Source organism: Sycon ciliatum, chromosome 3, assembly GCF_964019385.1.
Source record: "Sycon ciliatum chromosome 3, ocSycCili1.1, whole genome shotgun sequence".
Taxonomy (NCBI): Eukaryota; Metazoa; Porifera; class Calcarea; order Leucosolenida; family Sycettidae; genus Sycon; species Sycon ciliatum.
In genome coordinates, this window is record NC_088645.1 from 15675512 (window position 1) to 15696514 (window position 21003).

The window sequence follows — 21003 nt, forward strand, 5'->3', positions numbered from 1 at the left end:
CGAGTCCATCCAAGGATCACTCGCGACGATGATGTTGATCGCTAATTTAGCGTCGCATTGTTGGGCTGTACACCCGCACAATGGTAGCGTATGGGCGCATTCCATGGGGACACGGTGAGAGGAGAAAGGGCACGTGGATTGGCCGGTATTCGTCACGGATGCTAGACCTGAGATTGAGAGCGAGAGAGATAGAGAGAGAAAAAAAGGGGGAAGTATGGTGGCAAAGCTATCAGTGGCGTCGAAGTTCACCTTTGGAGCGAGAGCTCGGCGAACACCTGGCTGTCCTTGTCTCCTCGCTGAGGTAAGAAAGTATAATTATGGCCTTCGGTCGTCGACACACGTACAAATCGTGCGATGAGTGTGGACTGGATTGAGAGGGGTAACACAGTGTGATTGGCCTGTGTTTATGCCGAACGGTGGCATTCTCGGGGCATTCTCGGGCAGTCTGTAAACTCAGTGAGTTACATGAAAATCGTGTACGTACAATGTTTGTAGATCTACCTGCTTGCGTTTGGCCGCAGCGAGTACACGCTAACACAGAAATCGTGTGGTGCCCGCGGTGAGAGACTCTGAGTGGTCTGGCTCCAGATTGTAGAAAGCATTGCAGAATCATGTTGTGTGGAAACAGCGCTGGTAGTGACGTGAAACTACATGTAGTGTCACTGTGCTTGGGGAACTGCGCTGATAGTGATAGTGGCGTGAAAATAGTGTGCTTGGTCAGCGCACGAACGAATCTTATGGTGAAACCAGGCTGGATTACGAAGATTCGGTGATTGACCGAGGTTCATCGGGGCATTTTCAGTAAGAGCGAGGTGTTAGGGAACAGCGCGGGTAATGGCGTAAAAATGGTGCGCTTGTCCGGCGCATGAACGAATCTCGGCATGCTATGAGGGGTTGGAAAAGGGACTCGTACTATCCGCCGAGATGAATTTTTCTATGCGATACGCCTCTTGCCTTCTTGAAGCAAGGAGGCGATCGCGACCACCAAGATCGTTAGAAACACAACAGGCACCTTGGCCACAGCCAGACAACGAGACTAGAGCTTGGATCCCCTTGGAAAGGAAAAGGACGTGATTGTCGTTTTGCACTTTTACAAAGTGGCTACCAGTATGCGATGCCCTGCGACCAGTTCGGTGAGCTGGTTGTCAGATCGCGCTTAGTTGTAAAATCTCTGCAACATCAGCCCACGTCGTGTATCTCATCTCTCCCTGCTGTCGTTGGCCCAAAAAATGCCCAACTCCCTATGGTCTAAACGCGCAAAGCAGAAGAGAAGCGTCGTTGACGGGAATGTCGAAGACCTGTGCCCATGCTTGGCTATGGCTATGGTGAATGCTCTCACTAACGCCATGGCGCCAGTAACGGTGACTTGCCATGTCAGGTACTACTACTAGTACTACTAGTACTACTACTAGCTTCTAGATTATGCTCTGGTGAAAGGTGCATGTAGATCTACCAGCAGCACAGGCTCAGTGCATCCTATGAAGTATGATTGTCTACAATACTAAAAACATAGAACTCGCGCGCACGTAGATCTACATGTACGTCCGCAGTGTTTATCTACACCATGTAGTCTACCAGGTAGTCCCGTGCATGCAGTGGCAGCGCACCGGGTACCGCCAGGTCACTGACACTGAGCTGAGCGCTACATGTAGATCTCCATGTCTACTGTCTACTGAACCACGATTTCTGCCGGTGGTTCTGGCAGTTCTGCAAGTACTGACTGTACAATGTAACTACCGGTAATAGGGTGTTCGGTGCCTCGAACCCAGGCGCATTTTGAGTGGAAACAGTTTTGTACGGGGTCCGTGGCACAATCGTACATCACTGTGCTTCTTGCCTTGGCAAGGTAAAATTTTAGCAGCTCAGGACGAGTTTGTTTCTTTGTTGGAAAGAGGAGATGTCTCTGCTGTTGAGACCGTAAGTCCCGTTTCCACACGACGAATTTTAGCAATGTTACGCCCTGCGCAACTTCAGGGTATGGATTTCGGCCTGTTCTGGGCCGGTCGCAACGCCGGCGACTATTCCATCGTCTTCAGCGTCGAAAAACTACGCAGTGTGTGAAATTTGGAGGCTGTACGATGCTGTCTTCTTGTTCTATGAGCGATCGATTTGCGCCAGGATACCAAATGTATGGAGTACATGTACATGTACATGTACATGGAGTTGATGGACTTGGCTGTAGTGCTGTTTATTTGTAGTTTCGCTGAGCTACCACATCAGATAAACCTCTGGTCGCTGTATCTGGAGAGTGGAGAAAGCCATTGTGCAGACAAATTGGTCAAGAGCAGATTTCCTGCCAATACTGCGTTCAATATGCAGCTGAAAATCTGCACAGAATTGACACTCAGAGGATTTGCAAAATTGCAGCGCGCTAACGCAGTGCAGCTACGCAATGCCGTATGCACCGTGTCTGGAGTACATTGTCATCCACATAGCATGGGCAATGTAGGACCAGTGTATTTGTCGACTTTATAATTTACATCCAAATTACGCTTGCACAATCATCCGATAAATGAACTGTCTGTTGATTGTGCGAATCGTATGAATGAATTACATGTGACGTGCGACACCAATTGCCCCGAAGTGATGCACGCGCGCCGTATATGACTGGGAGCAAGTTGTCCTTCTAAAGCTGATGATTAGCAGGACTGCTGCTGCCTTGGCCTGGCTGAAGCTTACATCGTGTTGAAATGGTGCAGCATACCTGTTAATTGGCTGCATGCATCCGGTCCTGCGGCGCAACATGCCCGGGTGCGGGTGCCGTCTCGGCTGAGTGCGTATGTTATTTTCTTGGATGCTTCATCTACATGGGGTAGATAACTGTAATCTCCTCCTGGTGATGTGTCTTTGTAGTACCCGTATTCCAATTAGCTTCAGCCTGTGAAGGGTTACATCTTTCGCATCTATTTCGACTAATTTGTACGCGTTGCTATGGTGGTTGCTATGGGCGTAATTTGAATTAAGCTAATTGGAATACCAAAAAAATTGGTCAAGTGATGGAAGCTCTCTATTGGCTATCATCTGTGGAAATTTGAAAGACCCTGAACGAAATTGATTTTCACCTTGTTCTAGTTGGTTTTGAATTTCCCGGTTTTGTGCCACTGGCCTGCATCAAAACTGTTCCAGAAAAAGTGCCAACAAGCGCACTTCAAACGATCATAACTCTTGAACGTCTGGTCGGATTTAGACAAACCTCATATATTTCCCGGCTAGTTTATCCTACTCTTTCCAATGAGACTAAAATCGAGGAGATTGGAGCAACTTTCAAAATCGTCCGAACACCCTACCGGTAAGTACCGGTAAGTTCTGGACACCATGACTACACCATGACTACACCATGACTACAACTTACATGATTGTACTACTACTACTGAGTACTACAGTAGATCTACAGTACAGTCTTTATGTACGCGCTTGTGTACTGACTGTGCTTGGGCCGTTGCCATTGGTTGCCGCTGTTTGCTGCAACGCGCCCTGGCGAAGTCGAAGAGCACGATTTTGTCAACAACAATCATACAACAGTCAACAGTTACAAGTCATGCCTTCGTGGTCGACATGTGTATGGACAAGCAGCAACACAGAGCTAGAGCTAGAGAGCAGCTCAAGCCAGTGAGTGAGTCAAAGCGCGTACTTCAGTCTTCACTGCCTTCACTGCCTTCACGGCTTCAGACAGTCAAACTGCAGAGGCAGACTGGGCGTGCTGCAGAGCAGTGGATTTTCTTACAGACTGCACCGAAACCAGTGCAACAGCATGCTGAGATTTTATTGTGCGAAGCGCAACTACTGGTAATTGTTTACTTGCATGTTGTTGCCGCGTTATCCTGTCTATGTGATAGACTAGTTCTACTCTAGTAGTGGACGACGAGAGTGTTTACGATTTATCTCTATCGTGTTGGCAAAGCGAAGCTTGTGGCTGAGCCATTGGCTCAAGCCTTCTTCATGGCTGCTTGCTCGGAGACTGCATGGTGATAGAAGTTCTTACTGGTTCGCACTGACTACTGCCACGCTGCCGGGGCTCTAGTGGCTGCGGGACTAGTAGTCGAGCGAGCGCTATGGCTGAAGACGAAGATGCCCAAGCAGCAACGGATCCTCGCATGGACTTCTTCGAGGACTACACGAGGCGCACACTCCGGCTGAAAGCAGACAAGTGGGCCAAGTTCAGCGGACAGGATGAAAACCGTGCAGCCCTCATGGACTTCTGCGAAAAGGCGGAAATTCGACAGCTAATTTTATCGTTGAATAGTAGCAGCCAGCTACAAGCTGGTACGGCCTTTCCGTCGCAAAGCAAGACTAAAGCGGTGTACTTCATCAAGAGAGGCAAAGTGGTGTTGACGAAAGCCAATATCAAGACTGACATATTGTATGGAGATTTGTCCTACTCGCCGCTAGACCACTTGTCAGTGTTGGTGTCAGATGTGAGTACAGTTTTCATGTTAGAATGGCCACCTGATTATCATTATCATATATACAACTATTACTTGCTGTAGCAGGGGCGTCGGAAGGTATTTTAGTGTGGTACGGTCAGCCATCTGAACTGCAGTTTACTGTTGGGAGAGGGATGGCGGAGCCGAAAATTTTGGAAATTTGGATCCCAGATCAGTGTACTTTTATTGATTCACGGGGTACCTGGGGCAAAAAGTGGTACGGCCAATACCGCAGTGACCGTACCGTGTCCGACACCCCTATGTAGGACATACACGCCTCGTTCATCCGGGCGGTCCGGGACCGGGCACTGCCCGTAACTTTGAAATGTCCGTAACTCCGAATCACATACATTTTGACGGGGAAAGGCCATGCGACGTCACTATTTCCACAAAGAAGTGCAGCAGTAATAATTCAAGTGAAACTGGCCCAAAGGGTGCCCGGCAGAGAGTGCTCGTAACTTCATAACTTCGGGGTCCGGATAACCGAGGTATCAGTGTAGACCTACAGGTTCTTCACCTCTAACCTGTGACCATGGTGACACTAGCCCTTAGCTACACCGTAACGTTACGCACACGGCTTGATTTCATCCGAACTTTCACCCAGGGATGTAGGAAGAGGGTACACAGGTGACTATTATAATACAGCCCGTGAACAGAATTCACACTACACTCATGCCTCGGTTATCCGGACCCTGAAGTTACGGGCACTTTGGTCCACCAGGCAGGCATTCTTTGGGCGAGTTTCAGTGGAAATATTACTACTCTTTTGTCACTTGTTGTGGAAATAGTGACGTCCTATACCATATCTATGGCATTTTCTCATCAAAATGTACGTGATTCGGAGCAACGGGCAGTGCCTGGTCCCTGACCGCCTGGATAGACGAGGTATGAGTGTACTAGTACACAGCCACGTACTAGCGCGCAGACATTATGGTGCAAGTGTGCCTTGTGACGAATCTACATGCTTGTGCATACTAGTATCCTTTTGCCTGTGCATGCGGCTGTACTTCATGATGCTGATGGGGATGATACTCTTGTGATGTTCTCTGTACAATACACATTACAGGTTCTGGTACCATTGCTTAGTAACACGAAGAACCATGATGGCTGGCCAGAAGTGGTGACCCAGGATGTCAAACGGCACGTTCATGACTTGAAGAACAGTGTGAATGTGCTCAATGGCCAGGTAAGATTGAAACTGGCACATCTGCCATTCCGCCCCTCTGCCATGCCACATAAGTCGACCGTTTATGGCTTGAACCTAGATTTAAGAAAAAAAGCAGTTCGCCAGGTCATTATCTCCTTTAACGTGAAAGGCGTGACCTCTGGCGTGGGAAACAACCAACTTTCTTATGGATATGGCTTACATTATAGGGCTGAAATGAACGTAACGCTCGAGTATCCTTGATGTTAACGAATGAATGAACGAGCATTCTCCTCACACCCGCGTGCTTGCGCACGAACCAGTATAGGCAAAAACAATGGACTGTTTGAATGCCTTTTTCATGACGCTTTCAAACGTTACTGGCACAATGGAAGCCTCTGCCTGAGCAGCGCCATACTGCTTCTGCTGATGACCAGAATGTTGATTCACAGCGAGAGTTCTTCATCAACTTGCTTCCTGTTGATTCCGTAGAACTAACTGCACTGCCAGAGACGGCAGCGGATTTGGTAAAATGAGCCAGAAGACAGGTTCTGATGTTTTGGGAATAATCTGAACTTGAAACAACAGACACACTACGCTGTGGTCAGCGGAAGAGCTAGCAACAAATGCCAGCACCGTACGAGTGCTCTTCCAATGTTCCCCTACATATACATGTAGTCGCCTCAACTCCAGTCAAGTGTCAGTTCAGATTATGTACTGTCTCCGTGAACTGCTCGCGGGCTGTGTACCACCAGGCACCAAGCTGGTGACGAGCATGCAACCAGGGAATAGAGTACACGTACATTTTAAAAGTGGTGTGTGACATGATCCGGGAATAGAGTACACGTACTTTAAGTGGTGCGTGAAATGATCCGACTGATTACTGGTTTACTGTACCGTACGCACATTCTCAAAGTTTGAATGTTCGTTTGCTGTGACATAGCGAACGGATATTTGAATATTCGATATATTCGTTTCACCCCTATGAATTTAAGGAAACTCTTCATTGTTCTTACGGACAGTCATAATTTGTCCATTGTGATTTTGAACTTAATGTGCAGATGCGCGGACGCACCCTCCTGCCCATGCCCATTGGTACCGAGCGCATAGAAGAAGCTGTTGATGTTATTGAAAGTGGACAACAGTAAGTATAAAACTGCACAATTGTTGTGCTGATGCCACTTGGGAACAAAGAGAGTCGCCACTTTGTAACTACTTGTAGCACAGGATATGGTTTGCGTTTCAGGCTGGTTCCGATGCGCTTAGCACTCACATGCCGGGGCTGCTGGTTTCTACCCGTAGCAATGAGATGGGTTCTTTTTTCACGCCTGAGCGTAGCGAAAGAGTGAAAAAACGTATTTTTCGCTCACAAGTATATTTGTGCATTTGATCTTGTTCTCCGCAACTCCATTGAACCTGCCATCATGGTCTTTGTTTTCCTCTTGGTAGTTGAAGTTAGTGTGAGTGTGATTGCTCTGGTAGACCACTACCCCATGTACTGGACAGTTGCTCTGTGAGTGAAAAGTTGTTTTTCTTCTGTTATTCCTTGGCTATTTTGTAGAATTCATCTGCACTCGGGTGCCTTCATCAACAATGTTGAGACAATACTCATCCAGTGGACAGGACTGGTCTATGATGAGCTAATGCGTGATTCTGGCTCTTCTCTGAAGGATGGTATGTAATATTTGCATTCATGTGTCAGAATATATGCATGCATATGCGTGCATGAAGCACGATGCACAATATCACTTCTGCGATACTATGAGCGACGCGATGGGACCGAGATTCTTTTTCTGCAAAATTTGGAATCGTAGGTTGTCGAGGCTCCGTTGCAGGTCGCGTCGTGGGAAGTTGAGCGTAGTTAAACTTCTGCGACGAGCGACAAGCGATGTGCATCACTTTTGCACGGCAGACACACGTGACACAAGTGTCCCGGCTCGAGTACGGTGTTGGACTGTGCGTGCCCTGCACGATTTCGCTGCAATGTGCCGTGCATTGCGCAGCAAAGGCTATTCGCGAGATATGAGAAAGACATTCGCTCGACGCTCATCGCATCGCAGACGCGATCCTGGATCGCTCTTTAGGGTGTGTATGTGTATGCATGTGTGAGTGTGCCTGTGTGAGTGTGCCTGTGTAGGAATTAGTCTGTGTTCACGCATGCATGTTTGAGTATGCACTCATGTGGCATCACTTTGAGTATGCACTCATGTGACATCACTGTGTTTATTTCAATTGTGCTGTTGTACATGTATGTCCTGCAGATCCAAACACCAGTCCCCAAGTTGAGATTGAATTTTGGAGATCGAGAACAGCTAACTTGGAAGGCATCTGGGAACAGGTGAGTTGGGTTAAAGGGCCAACATGAACACACCATGTAACCATCAAGTAATCAATCATTGCATCTGCGCTTTCCGCCGACTTGCCTTGACATATGATCGACTCACGGCTGCCACCCGAGCACACGAGTAGTCTATCGAACCTTACACACAGAGAACTTGCAAGAAAGCACCACTCCCTGCTCAATAAACAGTGTTTCGGGACATTCACCCCTCATCAGTTGAGCTTGAGCAGGCCAATGAAATGTGTGTCTGAAGAGCACCACTCATCATAGTGTTCTCCAGGCTAAATCATCGCCAGGGATACAAACATACAGAGACACTCCGTTTCCAGCATGACAAACACCTTGTGAACACCAGGCAGGAGCATGAATCAATGTGGGCACAGCACCAGCTGGTTTGGAGGTAATAGCGTTGACCAAGGGTCCTCAACGTCTGTTCTTACCATCCAGGAGCGACACTGAATGCCGCGATGGAAGTTCAATTGATAATATGTTAGGACCAATGCATGAAACTGTTCCATTGGTAATGCATGTTAGGACCAAGGCATCGTAGCCTCCTCAAACTAAGACCATTGGACTCGGCATAAGTTTGCACCATAGTTTCCCGTTAAGTCCTTGGAGCAAGGACACCTAGCAGCAAGTATGTGGAGTTTGAGGTGTGAGCCTTGAGCATTGTACTATCTACATGTATCATCCAATGCCAGTTGGCATAATGGTCTGATTGTGCAGTTTGAATGGCTTACCATTGAACACAGCATAATGCCGGCAATACCCTGATTGTGCAGCTTGAATCTTACCATTGAACACAGCATAATGCAGGCAATACCCGCAACAGCTGCAAGTCATGTGACTAATGCATTCCATTGATTGACTGTGTGCGTGTGTACGTGCGTGCGTGTCTGATGCATTTGTTTGTGTGGATGTCTGTCTGTATGTATGTATGTGCATGTGGCTGTCTGTCGGTCTTTGCACGTCTGTATGTGTGTATATATTCACTTACAGTTGAACAGCTACAAAGTACTGCGTATGAAGGACATGCTAGAGATAGCCCAGAGCGCATACTATCCTTCTTTCCATCAGATGTATGTGGACGTGGAGAAAGGTTAGCAACCAGCCGGAATGATGGTATTTTGCCTGTTATGTCGGGAGAGCTCTTGCTCCGTCTGTTGCCTATCCTGTGTCAATTATCTTGAATATGTCATTTCGTGAAGGGAAATTCCCAGCCATGTGGAAAACTGCGGTAGTCGTGGCCACCTACAAAAATAGAGGACCACGCACCACCCCCAGCAACTATCGCCCTATCTCATTGCTCTCTACTTTATCAAAAGTGTGCGAACGTGTTGTATATGACATCATTTATGATCATGTTCGCATTTCACTTTCGCCAGCACAGTCGGGCTTTTGTCGGGGTGACTCCACCAGGTACCAGGTTACCCGCCTCGTGCAAGACATCCACACCGCCCGGAACGCCCATAACCATGTTGGTTTAGTTTTCTTCGATCTCGCAAAGGCCTTCGACACTGTTTGGCACAGGGGTCTCTTAGCTAAGCTGCGAACAGTATATCGCATTGATGGCAAGGCTATCGGCTGGCTCTCATCGTATCTCTCTAACCGACATCAGCTTGTACGCCTCTCAACTGTGTTATCGGAGCCTTTACCCGTTACTTCTGGAGTCCCCCAGGGTTCAATACTTGGGCCACTGCTATTTCTCCTGTATATTAATGACCTCCCCGATACTGCCCCTGGTGTCAGCCTTTTCGCTGATGACACAGCTCTGCTTTGCTCCAATGCTTGCCCTATACGCCTGCACAAAGCCATGCAAGATAGCATTGGGAAAGTTATAACCTGGATGCATGATTGGAAGTTGCAGCCAAACGTTGATAAAACGGCAGCTATGTACATTTCCCCCTCTCCCCCTTCCCTGCCACTTTGTTTTCCTTCTTCAAGTGTTGCTATTCGCATTGTTGAAGAGCATAAGCATCTTGGCGTTATTATTGACTCTAAATTGTCGTGGTCACCCCATGTGCAGTATGTCTGCAAGCGCACAAGCTCCATCCTTGGGGCTCTTCAAGCCCACTGTAGACATCTTCCTCTTTCTTGCAAACGCTTGTTTTATCGTTGCTATATATTGCCCTTACTTGACTACTGTGATACTGCTTGGTGTGGCATAACTACTACTGTATTGAACAAGCTAGAAACCCATAACCGCATGCTCCTTAAAATCTTATTTAGCAAAGATCGTCGCTTTCCCTCCGCTAGTCTTTACGAAATTGCCAAGATCAGTCCCCTTTCCACTCGACATAAGTACCACCTCTGTGTTCTCATACATAAAATATTACTAAATAAAATACCCTTGCATATGCAGGCTTATAATTGGTTCTCCGAAACACGGAACACCCGGAACTCACTCAGTCTTCCACGCGCTGCCTCCACCCTATTCACTAGATCCCCGATCTTTGCTGGCTATGTGTTTTGGGCAACATTACCAACGCAGGCCAAGACCAGCACGTCGATGGATAATTTTGTTGCTAAAATCTCTGCTCAATTATAGGTTTCATGTATATCCTGCTGGTTTGTCTCCTCCTTTGCCTTCTTTGCCTCTTATTTGTATTCTTTTATCTGTTTTACTGCTGTGGTTGGCTTTCACCCTTGTCTCAGTTTTATTGGCCGTCATCATGATGTGCCATGAGATAATGATATAAATACAAATACAAACCTACATGTATGTACCCTATATCTTGATCCCATGTGTTCCACGTGCACTGGAGTACTGCCACATGCCAGGTACTGCCTTTGCATTGGCAGGGTCTGGTACAGTGCGGGCAGTACACCAGCGTACGTAGAATGCCTTGGATCAACGGTGGTACGAATGTGTACGCGCCTATGCGGGGAATATACATGGGAATAGCGTCCTATATTCCCCGGAAATAACGACTGCTGATTGGCTAAATCCATGGTTTCCTACCGTACTATGGAGCAATAGCCTATGATTGTAGTGTGTATGTTGCTGATATCGCAACATGTACAGTTTGTGCACATGATGACATGATGCAGTATGCACTGTGGTGTGTACACTACATGAATGATCTCTGCATGTACAGCTATGGGCACGTTATTTTATGTGCATGTGTGTGTTTTGTACATTTTTAGCGTTGGAAGAAGCAGAAGAGATCAACCTGACTCTGAGACCAATGAACAAACTACTCGGAAGCATGGAGGAAGCAGATTTTCCCGAAACAATGGCAACCATTCCAGCTGTCATGCATATGTTGGCATTGATTTGGGCCAATTGCGCCTATTATCGCAAACCTGCGCGTATGGTCATTCTCCTGCAAGAGATTGCCAATCAAGTGCTGAATCAGGTAAGCACAGCGGTATGCAGTGCAGCTACGATAAGATGTACCCGAGTGGGGAATGGGGAAAATGTACTTACCATACACGAAACCGCCTATAGTGTAAGTGACGGCAAAGATGGACTTGGTTGCACCAGTACTGTGTCAGAATTGTATTACTGGCTCTGTCCATTGGACATAGAGCACTATACGTAGCCTTAGCAGCTTAGGTCTTAGACGCCTGTGTATGTGCACATGTATGTGCACATGTGTTCAACTCATAATGGTTTTCTTGGCTGCAACAAGGCAAGGCACCATGAGCATATGCTCCCTCTTGATCTGTTGCATTTTCCTATTTCTTATGTCCTTTGACACTTTTCTGTGTATTCTCTCTCTAATCTTTGTATTTGGGGTGACACAGTGTCGCACTCACATTGGCGGAGACGAAATCATCCGAGCAGAAGCTGATGAAGCAGTGGAGAAGATCTTGGAAAGTATCAAAGTATGTTGTGTAGTTTGATCATTTCCTATCCCCGGTGTGTTGGACCATAATAATGAGGGGGTTATGTGTCCCATCAGACCAATAGCTAGAATCTCACTATCTACTAGTATGCAGACAGGAATAGTGGGATGGTCTAAGACCATGATTGAGAAACAGAGAATACCAGGTTCAAGTCCTGGGAAATCGTGGTCTGGCACGAGGGAAGCATGGATGCAGCGAATGGGATTTTCAGTCTTTGGCCACTTTGTGGTGGGTCTGATCAACTCCTCTCCCAGTACACATTTTCAAGAGGCCTGACGTCACCACTATGACTGCCTATTGTAGTGTCTCAGACATGGTGGTGGAGTGCTGGGAGAGCATAACAAGCTCATCTGTATCTCGAACTAAAAGTGGTGTTTTGTGTTGCTAGTGCTGTTACTACTTCTGTTACTGCTACTGTTGACGGAGGTGATGTTGATTCTGTGGATCCTACTGACATTACTGTTGCTGATGTTGTTGTTGTTTTATTTTTATTCCCACATTGTTGTTGTCGTCGTCGTCGTTGTTGGCGCTGCTGCTGTACCTATCAAGGTTTGTGAAAGTGTGGAAGTAGCTTACAAGCATGTCCAGGACAACATCGGCGACTTCTTCAAGGAAAACCCAGATGATTTGCTCCCCTGGGATTTTCAGACTGAGAAAGTATTTGAACGTCTGACTAAGTTCATTGAACGCTTGGACACCATGGTGGTAAGTTAAAGAGAGAGAGAGTGAAGCCTGCTTGTATTCCAGTGTGTTATGTGCTGTTGTTATGTGTTGTTGAAGAGACTGAAGCGTGTCCTTCTTCTTAGTGCTATTGAATTCTTGTCTCCAAGGAAACCGAAAGTGTTATGTGAGAAATGGACTCGGATGGAGAGCCAAGGTTCAATTTATACAAAAGAGCTGTTAGCCAGTTAGTTGTAGAACATCAGTACCGTCGGTCAGTGTCGTGCAATGTTATCGCATGAGCTGATTGTTTAGTAACTGGTGGTGTTAGTGGACAGTATAGCGTAACTTGTAGTTCCTTGGTCCTTTCTCCTTTCTATTATGTGAGAGTTGGACATGAGCTAACTTTGGATTCTTCCCTTAGGTTTTTCCCCCAACGATTATGGATATTTCAACGAGAGACCTAGCTCAGAACACTTTGCAATCAGGCTTGTTCATCATCACAATTATTTTTGATGAACTTGCTGATGTCATTGGTCGCACGATCAGCCATGTGTGATGACAGCATGTTGGTCATGCAGACCACCGACCACACACATATACATGTATATACATACGCATTAAAGAGTCGTTGACCCTGGCTAGCACCAGGCGCTACATTTCGTAACGTCTTCTGCATAACTACAGGATAACACTGATCTCTTCAAACTAGAACTGCGATGGTGGTGGTGACGGTGGTGACAACAAGAACACCATTCAGAACAACGGGGGTAGATGTTCCTTCGATTTTCAATACCTTCAATCTCTACTGTATGCTGTGAACACGTCGTGTGCGTGTATGCATGCGTGTGTGTGTATGCATGCGTGTGCGTGCGCATATTTTGTGTGTGTGTGTGTGTGTGTGTGTGTGTGTGTGTGTGTGTGTGTGTGTGTGTGTGTGTGTGTGTGTGTGTTGATATGCAAAGGGCATGTTTCGTACAATGCTTGAGTTCCTGAAGTTAGAGAAGATGGAGGTGTCTGGATTGAGTGGCAACATTCACAGCTCAATGATACAAGCTATCTTCACTGAGTTCAATGATACCGTGACGGAACTGCAGCAGAAACCCTACGATGCTCTGGATCCGGACAGTGATGTAAGTCATGACACATGATCTATTGCACATGTACAGCGCTGCTCGATGAAATCCAATAGCATGAGTGCAGTACGCGCTGCCGGGTGCTGTGCATGCCTGGACCTGCGAACCCTCGGATGTTCACTGGAACAGGGCGCAGAATTGACTCACTCGATCGGATATCATAGAGCAGCACTGCAGTCTGCACTTGTACATGTACTGCACACGCACATATACTGCAGGTGCTGTAGTGTAAATATACAGGACCAGCAGAAACAGTTTAGATTGGTCCGGCCATACCCTAGCCTTTCATACAGTTTGTGTGTGATATGGAGGGTAGTCACATGACTTTCATACAGTTTGTGTATGATATGGAGGGTATATACATGACTTTCATACAGTTTGTGTATGATATGGAGGGTATACACATGACTTTCATACAGTTTGTGTATGATATGGAGGGTATACACATGACTTTCATACAGTTTGTGTATGATATGGAGGGTATACACATGACTTTCATACAGTTTGTGTGTGATATGGAGGGTATATACATGACTTTCATACAGTTTGTGTGTGATATGGAGGGTATATACATGACTTTCATACAGTTTGTGTATGATATGGAGGGTATATACATGACTTTCATACAGTTTGTGTATGATATGGAGGGTATACACATGACTTTCATACAGTTTGTGTATGATATGGAGGGTATACACATGACTTTCATACAGTTTGTGTGTGATATGGAGGGTATATACATGACTTTCATACAGTTTGTGTATGATATGGAGGGTATATACATGACTTTCATACAGTTTGTGTATGATATGGAGGGTATATACATGACTTTCATACAGTTTGTGTATGATATGGAGGGTATACACATGACTTTCATACAGTTTGTGTATGATATGGAGGGTATACACATGACTTTCATACAGTTTGTGTGTGATATGGAGGGTATATACATGACTTTCATACAGTTTGTGTATGATATGGAGGGTATATACATGACTTTCATACAGTTTGTGTATGATATGGAGGGTATACACATGACTTTCATACAGTTTGTGTATGATATGGAGGGTATATACATGACTTTCATACAGTTTGTGTATGATATGGAGGGTATACACATGACTTTCATACAGTTTGTGTATGATATGGAGGGTATACACATGACTTTCATACAGTGTGTGTATGATATGGAGGGTATACACATGACTTTCATACAGTTTGTGTGTGATATGGAGGCCGGGTATACACATGACCTCCTCAACAGTAAGCAAAGGTTGTCCGGCCAGGACCGATTCCCCCGACCCTGTAGTATGCACATTCTTCAATGAGATTTCAGCAAACAATCAGACGCTAACGTAATGGTGTTAGTAGATGTCTGCACTGGTCAGGACTTAGTTCACTAGTCTCGAGTTCACACCGTTCAGTGCCGAGCTGCTCAACATTTACTGGTACTAGTGCTGATTTGAACCATGTGTGCAGTGTGTGCAGTGCACATGGATATAGCGTGTGCCTTTTATAAAATGTGTGCACGTAAACTATTCAATCCTCGATCCATTCCTGACTCTCACCCTCAGTGACCCCTGTAGCTAGCCATACAGCCCCCAGTACTACCATGGCCAGCATGCATGCATGCGTGCGTACATGTACTCATGTATGTTCAGTGTCACGGTCACCACTGCTATGATCCCGGGAGTAGTGTATTATCCCTGCAACTTCACATCTTGCCCTACAAATGGAGAACTGCCCACAAAACTTCGATCCACACAACATGGGGTCAAATCTTTGTGATCTGGAAGAGTCTCATTTGGAGTGCACATGCCAAATGTTTACAGCTAAAGATGGCACATGCCTAATATGCGTGCATGCCCTGCTGTGCATGCCTACGGTCATTCAACACATGGACTTGAAGAGGCAAGGTCAGAAAATAGGCTCTAGCACTACATTTATGTCAGTTACGATTACGGAAAAGATACGACCGCGTTCGCTACACAGTGATAAGAGAACTGAATCCTTTGCCATGTCTATCCATTGGTGTTCTTTCTCTCCAGATCTACCTTCAGGAGAATAAGAAGTTCAGAAATCGCGTACAGGACTGGGATACCCGTCTTGCTACAATTGTTTGTCAGAACTTTGATGAGTGCTCCAGTCCTGACAGTATCTACAAGGTATGGTGGTCACTATGCATGCAGCAACAGGGACGCTGTGGATAGAGTTATACGTTGCATGCAGCAACAGGGACGTTGTGGATAGAGTTATACGTTACATGCAGCAACAGGGACGTTGTGGATAGAGTTATACGTTACATGCAGCAACAGGGACGTTGTGGATAGCGTTATACGTTACATGCAGCAACAGGGACGTTGTGGATAGAGTTATACGTTACATGCAGCAACAGGGACGTGGATAGCGTTATACGTTACATGCAGCAACAGGGACGTTGTGGATAGAGTTATACGTTACATGCAGCAACAGGGACGTTGTGGATAGAGTTATACGTTACAGGCAGCAACAGGGACGTTGTGGATAGCGTTATACATGCAGCAACAGGGACGTCGTGGATAGAGTATGCTGTAGCATCATTGGAACCTGGCTTGGAAGGGTAAACCCAGTAGGTGATTCATTACGGTTTGTTACATAATAATCTGGTAGAAAAGCACCCTCCAATTGTTTACCTTGAATTGGACTTAACTTTCCTGGAAAGCTCCTAATGATATGAACACTTTGAACTAAAACTTTGGAGTGTAGAGTGCATACATGTACACGGGGAAGGGGATATAAGCGAGGAGAAATGGGGCACCCAATGCATACACTGTGCTCTTTTGATATTATGTGTATGCATGTGTGTGTGTGTGTGTGTGTGTGTGTGTGTGTGTGTGTGTGTGTGTGTGTGTGTGTGTGTGTGCGTGTGTGTGTGCGTGTGTGTGTGTGTGCGTGCGTGTGTGATACTCATCCAGTTGATTGAAATGTTCGGCACATTCTTGGATCGTACAATCATTCATGAAGCGTTTGTTGAGAAGTATCCAGACCTGATAATGATGATCAACATTGAGTTGGATGTTACAAAGAGGGTAAGTTGATTTATTCTAGAACCAAGGAAAACTATCATTTTTGATGAATTTCAAACTATTAAAAACGGTTCCAAGGCAGACACAGTTGGAACATATGATTGAAAGGGTAGGCTTTTGCAGAGATTTTCAGAGTGTGTGCAGATATGTGGCGGGACTTGGAGTTGTGCGCGCAACTGAGCTGCAGTTGTGCAGCATGAAGCCTGCTTGAATCCTGCTTTACGCATGGCATCACTAAAATGATGTATGTGTCCAGGAATGTTGCTACGACGGCAAATTACCTGGGCTGCACATTCTTGGTTTCATGCACTCTATGTGCTGTATTTGTGCAGCAGAAGACTTGCTTCGCTCTAGTACATGAATGTACACTCAACATTACTAGAATGATGTAATCAACATTACTAGAATGATGTAATCAACATTACTAGAATGATGTAATCCAGGAAGTAGATGTGGTAGCAAACCATTCAAGCTGCACACTCTTGCCTTAGTTTCATGTGTATGTACCCTTGTTTAGTGTAGAAGTGGTGGCCCGCCGATTCGAATGTTTTTGTTTGATATGTTCCTCAACACGTCACGTGATGCGGGCGCGAATACGGCTAGTTTACTTTTCAAATTTCTTTGTTTCTATGTACTTGCACAGATCTACGATCAACATGAGAATGCTGTGCGTGCGGAGGCTGAGTCCGTTTCAAACGGTGGTGACGACAAGTCGCAGCCATTGAAGATGTCATTGGTTGAGACCGATATGCCACCCGTAGCTGGAAGGCTGAAGTGGGCACAGGAGTTGAAGAGGAGATTCCAACCTCCTGTGCTGAGGATGTTCAAGATCAAAGAGGAAAAGTACATCTATTCCAATTTCCCACCTTCCCATGCATATTACAAAAGAGACTGGCAGGCTGTTCGCATCATCATAGTATAAGATGAGAATAGAACAAGCAAATGCTGCTTCGATCCCCGGCTTAAGGATTCTCAAGACCTATCCAGAAAGTCTCCTTTAACCAACGTACGGGCAACCCCTTCGTATGTCACTTGCTCCAAGTGGAAAATAGGCCCATACAGCAGAAATAGTCCATGATTGTTCACTCTACCATTCTAAGTAATGTGGCAGGTATCACACGGTATACAGTCAACTTCGCTAATAATGACTGCGGATATAACGACAATTTGCAAATAACGACAGCATTTCCATGCGCAGAGCAAAGTCCCATCTAACTGTAATGCACATGATGAGACTTCGCGAATAAGGACACTTTTCTGATGCCCCGCCGAGTGTCGTTATACGCAAAGTTGACTGTAGTTGTGTCACCTGGCATGCCATGCAACAACCACACCAAACACACACGAGGGGAGGCGAGGGGATAATTTCTTCAATGGCGAACTATGCAACTAAGAGAATCTAGGAAACGCTGCCACACACTTGTGAACTGACTGAGTGTTTGCGCTTATTCGTATGTGCGTGCGTGCGCACGTGCGTGTGTGTGTGTGCGCGCGCACGCGCGCCCGTGTGTGTGTGTGTGTGATGCGCGCGATACATTTCATTGTTGTAGAGTTCTGGAGACACAGACAGCACAACTTGTTCAAACCAAGTACAAAGAAATGATGGAACTTCTGAACCTGTAAGTGTCTTCTTAAAATCATTTAGATATATCCTATGCTCAGTCATCATCTCCTACTTCACTCAACAAGGCATCCACACTCAATGAGTCATCTCCTATATTCCTTTTCTAACACACCCGACACGTCATTGCAAAATCCAGTGTAGACAATCTGTGCACTGTTGCCAGGTGAATGCACCATTCCAAACTTCCATATCACCTATCACTGACTTACCTTGTCATGATACAAGTCGGTTTCTTGTCCATGGATTCAACTTGGGTGGTAAGCCTCCTCTAAACACTATATTTACAACCCCCTAGCTGTGGTGAGGTGCGCTGTGCAGTACGGCATCAACATGCTGGACTCTGCTGCTGTGCTATGCTGGTGTCACTTTGCTGGATTTTGCTGACTTGCCGTTTAGCTTGTGACTATGCGGTATGCTGCTGCTGTGCTGTAACTACTCAAAGTACATGTATATGCTGCCACTAGGCTATAATATGGTGTTGCTGTTCTACATTATGGTGTTGATATACTGTATGATGCCCCTATGGTGTGTGACGCCGCTTAGCTGTATATTATTGATATCATTCTGCTGTATGATGTCACCATGCTGTATGATGCCGTGCTGTGCCATTGCCATACGTGTGATGCTTGTTTTATACCTGCTGTTGCTGCTGCTGTTGGTGATGATGATGCAGTAGTGGTAGCATAGTAGCAAGAGTACATAACCCCCAGAGTGTGCAACGCTGATCCAGCTCTGCATAGGGCCTTGGTCGAGCGGAATCGGATCTTCTGATGTCATGCGTACACTCCACACCAGCGCAAGGCCGGTCTCGAGGCAGGGCACCATTGTTTTTGATCCGAGAGTCCCCGCGACTCCCCGGGTTCCCCTGAGATGTGTACGGTATTATGCCGCAAAGATCCGATTCCGCTCGACCAAGACCCTATGCAGAGCTGGATCAGGCGTTGCACACTCTGGGGGGTTATGTACTCTTGATAGTAGTGATGGTGCTACTGATGTTGGTGATACATGTACTTTATGTTTTGCTGTTGCATGAGTTTGCCAGGATCTGTTTGTGTTTGTCCTGTTCTATCCATATCTGCACACAGTCATGACGAACGTCTTTTTGACGATTGGGCAAAGGATGTGTCTGACATTTCCACAGCAAATCTAGAGAATCCTCTTCTCCTCCGTAACGCGGCTTCAAAGCTCCTCAGTGTCAACTTCAACCCACAGGTATTGCATTGCTGTACATGTATAGTCCTGTGTAGGCTACTATAAATAAAAAAATAAATTCGACGGGTTCGCGTACCGGGCAGGTCAAGAACAAGGAGTCGTACAACTCCCTGGTCAAGAACCACCTTTCCGCTTAGTAGGCTACTATCCAGGAGCTAAATTGCATGTACCTACTTGTAGTAGATAGGATGGTCATATCATCCACCGTAACTACCAGCCACTATAAATAGAGCCACCATGGCTATCAACTGCCATGGCTAGAAATTATTTTTTAGACAATGTGGACATTGGACATTGTCTAGAAAAATTCTAAAGTGCAGTAGAAAAATGCAGTTGTGGTCTTCGAAATTGTATTTTGCTGAAAACATGTGAGTGACATAGAAAAACTCTTTGCAAAAGGCCAAGTACACACATCTAGACCCTTGCATCACACATGGGCAGTGTGGACTGCAACGTGCAGCTGGACCTTGGGCTTTTTCACCACAACTCTCTCAACACTCGAAAGGGGAGATGTTGTCCGTCATGATTGTCTGAAGCTATTGTCTGTGTTGCGGTTGACTTCACTCCTTAGTACTTTTGACTGGCTTTTCATACAATACCTATTGATGTCTAGAGACATACTGTCTAGCCTTCCCCTGGTGCGCTTATTGATACACTCTCCAGCTGTCCAGCGGCTCTCCTTCCACAGCTCTCTATCTCGCTATACTCTTCTTCACACTCTATAAGTTCGTGTCTTCTTTACAATAAAATCAGTTCAGTGACCTTACGGGTTTGAAATCACAACAATAACTACTTGTACAATAACTACTTGTATGCGCTATGTTTTCATTGTGTGCATGTTGTATGCACAGTTGGTGGCTGTCCTACGCGAAGTGAAGTATTTGAACATGAGGCTGGATGTGGATGATGAATCGCAGACCATTCCGGACATAGCACAGGGAATCTACGCGAAGAATGAAGTGTACCGGCGCTATCTGCGTAACTTGGACTTGATCGTACAGTGGTACAACAAGGTATGGGAACACATGATTCAATGGAATAGAACAAACTTGCTTTAATTAATAATTATCATACTTGTATATCACCACTGTGCTGACTATACTGTTGCACTGCAGCGTCAGTGCAATATCAGTGCAGTATCTATCGGCGCAGCATCAATGCAGTATCAGTGCAGTATCAATGCAGTATCAATGCAGTATCAGTGCAATATCAATGCAGTATCAGTGCAGTATCAGTGCAGTATCAATGCAGTATCAATGCAGCATCAATGCAGTATCACTGCAGCATCACTGCAGCATCAATGCAGTGCGGATGTAGTATCAGTAAAGCATCTGGCAAACATCTGGCAAACAGTTAGCTAGCGCAAGGGTTTACACAGTCTGTAAACTTCAGCCACAGCTATGTACCATGGTTGCCTTATCTTCATCTACATGGGTTGCCTGAAGATTGCCATAGGCCGCATTACCCTACTCTCGCGGCGGTAGTAGTAGTAGCAACAGACTGTACAGTACTGTTGAGTGCCGAAGACCTCGGGTGTCAGCCTCC

General features: G+C 46.0%; 1 protein-coding gene across 1 annotated transcript in view; it reads left to right on the forward strand.

Annotated features, from left to right (window-relative positions):
* Positions 1-3640: 3640 nt before the first annotated feature.
* The window catches only part of LOC135811550 (dynein beta chain, ciliary-like), a gene marked incomplete at its 3' end in the record, with an annotated part of 36741 nt that continues 19378 nt past the window's right edge, over positions 3641-21003 (forward strand). Inside the window, 16 exon segments of the mRNA XM_065324779.1 lie at positions 3641-4415; positions 5491-5610; positions 6630-6712; positions 7130-7242; positions 7830-7906; positions 8909-9008; positions 11057-11268; positions 11660-11740; positions 12311-12466; positions 13387-13554; positions 15606-15722; positions 16512-16625; positions 17266-17465; positions 18173-18241; positions 19332-19458; positions 20310-20471. Coding sequence (XP_065180851.1) covers positions 4053-4415; positions 5491-5610; positions 6630-6712; positions 7130-7242; positions 7830-7906; positions 8909-9008; positions 11057-11268; positions 11660-11740; positions 12311-12466; positions 13387-13554; positions 15606-15722; positions 16512-16625; positions 17266-17465; positions 18173-18241; positions 19332-19458; positions 20310-20471 — 2262 coding nt within the window.